The sequence below is a fragment of the Notothenia coriiceps genome, unplaced genomic scaffold (assembly GCF_000735185.1).
Source record: "Notothenia coriiceps isolate Sejong01 unplaced genomic scaffold, NC01 NC01_scaffold00020475, whole genome shotgun sequence".
In the NCBI taxonomy this organism is placed as follows: domain Eukaryota; kingdom Metazoa; phylum Chordata; class Actinopteri; order Perciformes; family Nototheniidae; genus Notothenia; species Notothenia coriiceps.
The window spans coordinates 164,869-174,130 of record NW_011353176.1 but is presented as its reverse complement, the minus strand read 5'-3'; the positions used below and the strand labels follow the sequence as shown (position 1 = coordinate 174,130).

At 42.2% G+C, this 9,262-nt stretch overlaps 2 protein-coding genes across 5 annotated transcripts; one reads left to right on the top strand and one right to left on the bottom strand.

Moving 5' to 3' along the window:
* Window positions 1-416: 416 nt before the first annotated feature.
* Window positions 417-6,180, top strand: csgalnact2 (chondroitin sulfate N-acetylgalactosaminyltransferase 2). 3 transcript variants are annotated; one of them, XM_010779600.1, is made up of 8 exons: window positions 417-540; window positions 2,317-3,159; window positions 3,242-3,458; window positions 3,599-3,700; window positions 3,803-3,981; window positions 4,093-4,187; window positions 4,860-4,941; window positions 5,036-6,180. In XM_010779600.1, exons 2-8 carry the CDS (start codon window positions 2,505-2,507, stop codon window positions 5,326-5,328), a joined length of 1,623 nt encoding a protein of 540 aa, XP_010777902.1. In that variant the 5' UTR covers window positions 417-540; window positions 2,317-2,504; the 3' UTR covers window positions 5,329-6,180. The 3 variants fall into 3 exon arrangements, with proteins under 3 accessions (XP_010777902.1, XP_010777903.1, XP_010777904.1); XM_010779601.1 differs by lacking the exon at window positions 417-540 and adding an exon at window positions 1,961-2,047; XM_010779602.1 differs by lacking the exon at window positions 417-540 and adding an exon at window positions 1,964-1,982.
* A 477-nt stretch (window positions 6,181-6,657) lies between these two features.
* Window positions 6,658-8,463, bottom strand: LOC104952730 (SEC23-interacting protein-like). Of its 2 annotated transcripts, none has more exons than XM_010779599.1 (4): window positions 8,155-8,463; window positions 7,470-7,670; window positions 7,214-7,376; window positions 6,658-7,103 (listed from the first exon to the last, which is right to left on the bottom strand). In XM_010779599.1, the coding sequence occupies exons 1-4, from the start codon at window positions 8,225-8,227 to the stop codon at window positions 7,022-7,024; spliced, it is 519 nt and encodes a 172-aa protein (XP_010777901.1). In that variant the 5' UTR covers window positions 8,228-8,463; the 3' UTR covers window positions 6,658-7,021. The 2 variants fall into 2 exon arrangements, with proteins under 2 accessions (XP_010777901.1, XP_010777900.1); XM_010779598.1 differs by having other exon boundaries at window positions 7,458-7,670; window positions 8,155-8,458.
* Window positions 8,464-9,262: the final 799 nt, after the last annotated feature.

The window sequence follows — 9,262 nt, the reverse complement described above, 5'->3', positions numbered from 1 at the left end:
CGTTATGCATCACAGTGATAACAGATCCCATGTTTGGGACAACAAACAAGTGATATGTCTCCTCTTCATGGGTAATTCAATTCAGAGTTGTCAGCTAGTTTATCATCACAGATAAGGGGTTGGTTTGACAAGTCAGGACAGAGAAATACAAAAGAGGACGAAAACAGCAACATAAAACGAGCTTATTTTAAATGTATCTTGTAATTCATATTTATAAGAAATACAGTGTATTTGTGTTAATGTTCATAAACAAACGTGTAGCATAAAAAAGAATGAGTAATTATGATTGTAATTATAACGTTTTACTTGTGCATTATTATTGGTTATTATGATGAACAAGGGGCTTCAACGTGTTTAATGACGACACTCGAAACAAAGCTCTCATTGGTTAACTCTTGACCGGAAGTAAACTATGACCCACTCACTCTTTTCTCTTTGCTCCGTGGCATTTTGCAACAGAGGCTGTCTTCGGCTGCTGGTTTTCTACTAAGCCCAATGCTGTAGGGCAGCACGGGCAGGAATGGAAAAAGACGGAATTAGGTGAGTATTTTTTTTGTACCTTTCAATAACGGGTTAGCAGGCTCTAACAGATATAAAATAACCCGAAAGCGCAGGCAATCTCAGAACGTCGCTAAGCTAACTGGAGAACCGTGCCAATTTCCGGTTTCGATCTTTAAAAGTAAGAGCACACATTTTGCTGTGAAGTAACACTCTAAACTGTGTGATGATCAGGTACAAAACGACGTCAAATGTAAAATGTTTGCAGACTGCACATTAAGTTGCAGAATTTATCAACCAAGATAATAAAGTTGCCAAACATATTTAAACACACTGTAAAGTTCATAACATAATGTTTTTTTTCTCCAAGTGAAACACAATATTAATCACATCATTTAAATATCATGTAAGTGACTTATTGTTAACAAAACTCACTGCTCAAGTAGTTAACTTTAGTAACAACAGTTCAGATATGTCTCTATAATGTAGGAGTCCCTGTTGGTGTATGAATGTGTAGTCTCTATCAATGCACTGCCACAAGGTCTGTTCATATGATGCGTTTACACCATAACCTTGATGATATCAGTTTGACACTTTTCAGCCAGTCAAGTGTTGCATGCATTTTCATCCTTCTCATTGGCAGCTACGAGAAGGCAAAGCTAAGACACATTTAGGACATTTAGTTCCTCTTTTTTGAATGGTTAAAACCGTAATACTTGTGTCTATTTTAATATAAGATTGAATTAGATAGCCTACTATATTGAAAATATCTAAAGTCATTTTTCATATAAAAAATGTATTTTATGCTTTTGGGCGACACATTAGACTGCTGGATTTCTCTTAGGTGTGGCCTTACACTTGTTAAGAGAAAGTAGCACATACAAGTTGGACATAAAAGGGGAAGTGTTTTGAATACTTTCCCTTGCTTTCCTGTTAAGCTAAAAGGGTTTGATTCTACTGTAGCTTTTTTGAGATTAGAGCAATGGTTTCCAGCTCTTGCCTCTTGCCTTTTGGACTCAGGGGCCTGCTGCTTTTCATTAAAGCCATTCAGGAAAGACAATGAGTGTCGGGAAGACAAACAGCATCACTTTGTGTGCCAAGGGCTGGAGCTGTAGGCTTTAGTGTTTGACCTTCAAGACACAATTGTGTGTGGTATATGTGGTGGATAATAGAGGTTCTACAAGGCTACATACTTAGGATTAAAGAGTGTTCTTTTAAACAATATTTGTAGCATACTGCACATCACAAAACATTAAGAACATAATTGTGTTGTTATAAACATTTGGTAATCTTGTTAGATAATTTTCTTCCACAAGGAGCTTCTCAGTGTCCACGCTTTTAGTAGAAAATGTCATGCTGTTATTTTGAAAGGTAAGCCGGCTAACCGGAAGTCACTCTTCAGGAGCTTGCCGTGCAGCTCCCCCACCAGCTTTCCTCTGTTCTGTTATTTAGCTGAGAGCTAGTCGCCGTGTGCTAGATCTCAGGTGTGGCTAATTCCTTCTGCCTGTGTTTATTCAGCTCTGATTTATTATGATTGAATCGTTGAAAGGTGAAATATTCATAGAAGTCGGACACGTATAAACACGTTGTTTAAGAAAAGTGTTTTATTAATTGACTGAATTAGTCTACTACTGGCTGGATGGGTCATTCATAATGATGCTTGACTGGTAACACACTGTTGTGTTAGTGTCTCATTATTTGGTTATCATTCCCATTTCTTTCATTTCATTTATTTAAGTCCTCACAAATGGTAGGTCTGTATTGTTTTATAACTGTTGTATTATTGTGGATTTCTGTAATTCCTTTTTCTTCACCTAGGTGATCATCGCAGGGATTCACACAGGACAAATGTATGAAAAGTGGAGCCAAGAAACATCACCATCACAGAAAATGACATAGAGACCCCTCCAGACCTTCAAGGTGATGTGCAGAAGCACACAGTGAGTAATGTGATCAGAGGGGAAAGGGAATGCAGACTTGCCAGCTATAGCTTGTATGTGAGCGCGATGCCCAGGCGGGGGTTGTCGCTCCAGGGCCGGTTCCGCTGGCTCTTTCTGGGCCTCTTCCTGCTGCTGGTGCTGCTGCTGTTCGCCTACCTGCTGGAGTGCACCCCTCCCGCAGACGCCAGCCTGGCCCTGCCCCCCGGCATAGCAGGGGACACCTACGGGAAGGAGTACTACCAGGGCCTGCTGCAGGAGCAGGAGGAGCGCCACCTGAACCGGGCCGCCAGTCTCAAGCGGCAGATCGCTCAGCTCAAGCAGGAGCTGCAGGAAATGGGTGAGAAGCTAAAGCTCATGCAGGACAAGAAGGAGCCCCCCGGGGTGCAGGGCCTTACGGAGACAAAGGACCAAGAGCCTGGAGACCTGCTGGAGTACCTGCACTCTCAGATCGACAAGGCGGAGGTCAACACGGGGGCACGTCTCCCCAGCGAGTACGCCCTGGTGCCCTTTGAGAGTTTCACTTCATCCAAAGTGTACCAGCTGGAGATGGGGCTGACACGGCACCCAGAGGAGAAACCTGTCCGCAAAGACCGCAGGGACGAGCTGGTGGAGGTGATGGAGGCCGCGCTGGACATCATCAACAACCCCGACGAGGAGGATGGAGTGGAGGAAGACATGCCGATGCAGAGACAGACCTACACAGAGGGTCACTTTACTGAAGGTAAGATCTACGCTACCTTACTACGGACCAGTGAATGATCGCTGTTACTGTGTTCTCAGTGAATCTCTTTTTTATTATACAGGAATGTACAGGACGGAGCGAGACAAAGGGACGCTTTACGAGCTGTTCTTCGACAAAGAGGAGTCCAGCAGCTTCCGCCATGTCACGCTCTTCAGACCTTTTGGTCCCTTAATGAAAGTCAGGAGCACCTCCGTAGAGACATCAGCAATGATTATCAACATCATCGTGCCGCTGGCAGGCAGAGTAGATACTTTCTCACAGTTCTTGCACAACTTCAGGTGAGAGTACAGCAGAAACTCTGACAGACATGACCCAGCATGTTCATATCAAATTTGTATTCAGTAGACTCGCATCATTATTGTGCAATTAAACACAACCTTTGTGTTCTCTTTATTCGTTACATGGTATTTGTTTTTAGAGAGGTGTGCATACAGCAGGACAGAAGAGTCCATCTCACGGTGGTTTATTTCGGGCCAGAAGGCCTGCAGGAAGTGGAATCATCTTTGGAGAAAATGTCAAGGTGTGTCCTTTCACTGAGAAATAACTTAAGATGTGCTTTTGCTGGTTTTGGGATAGTAATGAGTGGTGGTAATTCAAATCTACTACATGTGTTGTGTTTCAGAGAGGAGAGCTTCTCAAATTACACCCTGGTCCCGGTGGACGAGGAGTTTTCCAGAGGTCGGGGTCTGGATATCGGGGCTCACGCCTGGAAGAAAGGCGACGTCTTAATGTTTTTTTGTGACGTTGACATCCATTTTACACTCCAGTTCCTGAACACCTGTCGTCTCCACGCTGCTCCAAGTAGGTCTTCATTTGTTATTGCTCAGATTGTATTTATAGTTATTTTGTTTACATGTAGAGTTACAATGTAGCTTTAATTGAATATACTAAATGACCTGTTTTGTTTTATAGATAAGAAAGTCTTCTATCCAGTAGTGTTCAGTCTGTACAATCCTGCCATCGTCTATGGAAATTCGGAGCTGGCTCCACCGGCTGAACTCCAACTGGTAAAGTCTTCACCTTGATCTCGAAATACATTTGTACAAAGCTTTTCAATGATCCCCTGTACACATGTTTTAGGCAGAATCAGGCTGGCTTCCATTATCATTTGCATCAGAAATGGATCTTCCAAAAAAAACATCTGAATACTTTGTCAAAGGTTCTTACAACTGCATCTACTTGTTTTCCCGAATTCAATCCAGAATCTCTGATTATGCAAACACAAAATCCTTAAAAAGAATTCTGGACAGAAGATGGGCTTCTAAACTACTTGTCATTCCACAAAATAATCTCATAAATCCACATCTTAACCTCACATTTAAAAGGGAGTTATTTTGCTCATTTTCAGGATGTTGGGTTTTGTTCTCAAACCTGTTTAAATGCTTTTTTTCAAACTCAGACTGAATAGACCTGCTCTGATTGGCTAGCAAGAAAAATCTGGCAAACTTTTGCAAAAACTGATATCCTTATGTAAATGCACACAGGCACTGAAAAGGGACGGGTTAGGGTTACAGAAAGTTTCCCCTCCTGCAGATGACGGTGAAAACCGCCCTCTAGTGTCCAACTCTGCTCAAAGAAAATCATTTTACAACATCATTGACATACATTTTTTTTCAATGAAACCAACTATGCAGAGAACTTGCGAAGTTTTTTTTAATACATTTTTTTATTTCAAATAGATTCACAAAAAAGATGCTGGATTCTGGAGAGACTTTGGCTTCGGAATGACGTGTCAGTATCGTTCAGATTTCCTAAATATTGGTAAGCATGGATTTGTGAATTCATCATGAGTCATGACTAAATAACTCGTAAAAGCTGCTGACTGATAACTTGAAACTGGATTGTATTCCTCCAGGCGGGTTTGATCTTGAAGTGAAAGGTTGGGGTGTGGAAGACGTCCACCTGTACAGGAAGTATCTCCGGAGCGAGCTCATCGTGATCCGGACCCCGGTGTCCGGGCTCTTCCACCTGTGGCACGAGAAGCAGTGTGCGGATGAGCTGACCCCAGAGCAGTACCGCATGTGCATCCAATCCAAAGCCATGAACGAGGCGTCGCACTCCCACCTCGGAATGCTGGTGTTCCGCGACGAGATCGAGGCTCACCTACGCAAGCAGGCCTACAAGACTCAGAGCAAATCAGAAGACTGAAGCCTCCACATTCCCATCTCCATTCCTTCGTTACGACTGTGAGGTGCGGACATTACAATCGCAGTACAGCAAAGAAATGTTTACACAGATCCTTCTCCATTTCACCGCACAGCTGGAGACAAATGAATGTACACAAACAAGCATCGATCAATGTGAAACTTCAAAACACGGTACGACTTTGCAGTATCAAACACGGCTAACAAGCAGATTTGTAATATTTAACCTGCTGAAGTAGAAATAACGTTTTTTTAAAAACATATTTTAGGCAACAATTCAATATGCATGTCATGCCAGTTTCAAACGCAACACCTGACTTGCAACCAGTTTTCACAAGGGCTGCAACAATTATTATTTTCAAAAATGATTGATCTGCCAATTGTTTTTGTAGCTTAAGAGCATTTTTTTTTTAAATAGGTGGCAATCATTTTTCTGACTGAATTTTGCAGCTTGAACTTTTTTCTTTATTTCTGCTCAGTTACCTTTCGCCGCTTAATGGACCTCAGCCAGTAGTCAGCTGTCTTCCAGTTGATTCATTCATTTAACAAACAAATCAAACACAAGCAGCTGTTGACTCGTGTAGAGTGTGTTTTTTATATCAGAAAGAAAGAACTATTTATTAGCTGTCGACAAAAGGAAAATGAAGAAGTTGCACTTTGACATCACAAGAACCAGTATAGTTCTACTGAGCTTAAAAGCAATTTACAATCTTTGCTTTAACAGCACAGACGAATGCTGTTCTGTTAGCATTATATTTATAGGTGGTTTCAGCCTGGCGGTGTGGTTTAAAAAAAAAAAGAAAAGGGAACTTTTTGTGTGTTTTATGTCACAATGTTCCTTTGCTGATGAGGTTAACAGAGAAGCATGTGGGTTAAATAATGAAAGAGCCAGGTTAAAAGATGTCTAATAGCATGCAGCGCTATCCTATATGTGGACCAGTATTAGTGTCTAAATAACATTAATAAGATTTATGCCCATTGAGAACATTATACCTAATACTGGACTGAATTTGAATGTTACAGCCCCTCCTGTAAATACTTTTCTAATATTCCTTTGTTTCATAGTTGAATACTTTTGTCGTATGTGCCTACATGCTTAAAGTGACATGAAATGTTTTGTATTGCATCTCATAATGAGAGGAGGTTAGAGGCGTGGTGTTGAAGAGTACAGGAGAGCAGCAGAGAAGTGCTTTATCTTCTCTCACTGAAAGCATCTCGTCCTGTACTCTCATTGTCTTTCATTAGGATCTTTTGCTAATATTCCAGCTTTTGTGTAGCTAGTCTTACAGTCCCCTTGCGACCTGTTACATGTACACATTCAAACACAAATGGCTTATGCGAGGAAATGATTTATTTTTTAAAATGTTGGACATTAAATAAAATACAGAAGGCTACAATATCAGCTGCTAAGTCAGTCATTTCTGCTGTAAGTATTTGATTTGAAGATAAATATCTGAAGTAAACTTGCCCAGTTCTATAATTCTACTATAAAAATGTCATATCAAACATGTCAAGTGTCTTTGAATCTACCAGCTCATTCCTAATTTTCATAATTCAAGACAAATGGCATACTACAATTGTTTTCTTCATCTGTATACAATAAACTATGAATAGAAAATAAGAGAAATTAGAAAAATCTAAATCGAGGAAAAATGACATGAAATAAACCAAAGGGAATCGTTTTCAGACTTAGTTGATTAATGTGCAAACTGTTCTGGATGGACCCCCATGGTCTTGTAGATCTCTTTGAGAATCAGCAGTGCTGTGTCTTCAGACGTCCTGGAAAACAACACAAGTGTTATTACAAACTCTGCAAACAGGTACAAGCTACAGCCTGGAGCAGGTAACGTGACGAGGATAAAGCCTGGAGGAAAGTCGGATCTGCGTACCAGTAGCAGAGGTGACTCTGGAGGGCGAACAGGTACTCGTTGAAGCTCTCGATGGGCTTCTCCTGCAGGACGTAGTCGATGCGATTGCCTCCGTTCAGCATCCCCACCTTCACCTGAGGCCCCTCCTCTCGGGGGGGCTCGGGGCTCTCACTGATCTTATGCTCTGTGAGAAACCACACTGAGTTAAACAGCAAACAGAAAAACAAATCACATGATTGACGAGTCACAAAGCAGAGACACTCACCCTCTGCCTCACCCTCTGCCTCACCCTCACCCTCCCGCGCTTGCAGCTCCTGTTGTTCGATCTGATTGGCTACCATGGCCAGCTCAGCCTGGAGCTGGGCGGAGGAAGTGTGAGCGCGTGCAAAATCGTTGAGGGTCTGCCAGGCGGTCCGCAGGGAGCTGATGAAGCCATGCTTCAGGTCCGAGCCCATCCTGGTGAGGCTCTCCTTCAGCTCTGAAACACAAAGGATCCCTTACTAAATCCATCTGCTCTGAAACGTTTTGCTAATGATGTTTGAAGTACTTTTTTATACCAATATATATCAAAGCAAAGACAAGCCTTATTTGACCAATTATAAGATCTATTTGGAGGGGGGAAAAAGAGCCGATCGTCCACATTGTGTTTATTCTTTCTGTTCATTTTGATTAAAAGAAAAGGACATTTAGTTTTGACCTTCAGCTTACACTTTTCTGCAACAGCTAAATATGTACTGTTCCGTCTGTTATTACATTTCATTTTGACATGGCACATCGTAATGTAAGAATAGTGTCTTTGTAGTTCGTCCTAACCAACTCAGCTGGCATAAAGACATGTAACTGTCAGGACAAAGTATTAAGGGTGACCTTTTGATGTTGCTAGAAGCTACAGTGAAGGAACATCTGTGGTGTATTTATCTGGCTCGATGCAAGCAGAGATGAATAACAAGTGAGTGTCGTACCAAGATGAAGCCTCTTCCTCCCTTTGTGATGTGGGACCAGCACAGGCTTAAAGTCCATGTCTGGTAATATCATGGGTTCAATCCTGTAGGCCACCGGGTCCAACTGAAAGAAACACGAGTCATCGATAAAGCCATCAGATAGTAAAGCGTGCAGTGACTCAGCTTCCCTGCTTTCATCACAGCCCTAAACCGTTAAATTCATATTTCATTCAGTCATGTGTGGGCAGGTCAGGTTAAGGTGGAATGACTAGAGCCGCGTTCACACCAGAGTACTTTTCCCACTTTAGTTCCGAAATGTCGCGTTCACACCAAAAAGAGCCGGAACTAAAATTAGTTCATGAGAACCTTTTTACCCCCTTTTCCGTCCCTGCTAGNGGCTCTCTTGTGAGAAAAGAGCTATATTTCTGATTGGCTGGACGGATTGCAAACCACGCCCCGTAAAACTCAAAAAAAGTGTTGTGAAGCCACCATTTGATTAGCTTTATTAGCATTAGCATTAGCCCAGCGTAGAAACGCAGAGAGATTAATTTATGGCAACACAAAATAAAACATGGGAGCGGNAAAGCAGAAGAAGAAGAAGTGACGTCAGCGGCTTCATTTGCCTAATCCTCCCTCAGGGACTTATTCCGGTGTGAACACGATCTGCTCTTTAGTTCATCGGAACTAAAGAGTTCTGATGAACTAAGTTCCGATGAACTAAGTACGGCAAAGTACTTGGTGTGAAAGCGCCTATAAGCCGCGTTCACACCGGAGTACTTTTCCCACTTTAGTTCCGATATAGTTCCGAATTGTCGCGTTCACATCAAAAAGAGCCGGAACTAAAATTAGTTCATGAGAACCTTTTTACCCCCTTTTCCGTCCCTGCTAGCGGCTCTCTTGTGAGAAAAGAGCTATATTTCTGATTGGCTGGACGGATTGCAAATCACGCCCCGTAAAACTCAAAAAAAGTGTTGTGAAGCGACCATTTTATTAGCAATTAGCCCAGCGCAGAAACGCAAAGAGACTAACTTATGGCAACACAAAATAAAACATGGGAGCGGTGGAGATGAGGAGGTGTCGGCGTTCTCGCGATTCACTCGGAAGGCTTCAGTAGCAGCTGCTGGGAGTC

Coding starts and splice junctions, on each gene's coding strand:
- csgalnact2 (XM_010779600.1), top strand. CDS start 2,505: ATGCCCAGGCGGGGGTTGTCGCTCCAGGGCCGGTTCCGCTGGCTCTTT. Junction 3,459..3,598: donor CAGTTCTTGCACAACTTCAG/GTGAGAGTACAG, acceptor ATTTGTTTTTAG/AGAGGTGTGCATACAGCAGG. Junction 4,188..4,859: donor CACCGGCTGAACTCCAACTG/GTAAAGTCTTCA, acceptor TATTTCAAATAG/ATTCACAAAAAAGATGCTGG.
- LOC104952730 (XM_010779598.1), bottom strand. CDS start 8,227: ATGATATTACCAGACATGGACTTTAAGCCTGTGCTGGTCCCACATCAC. Junction 7,671..8,154: donor GAGGAAGAGGCTTCATCTTG/GTACGACACTCA, acceptor TTTGTGTTTCAG/AGCTGAAGGAGAGCCTCACC. Junction 7,377..7,457: donor GGCAGAGGGTGAGGCAGAGG/GTGAGTGTCTCT, acceptor GGTTTCTCACAG/AGCATAAGATCAGTGAGAGC.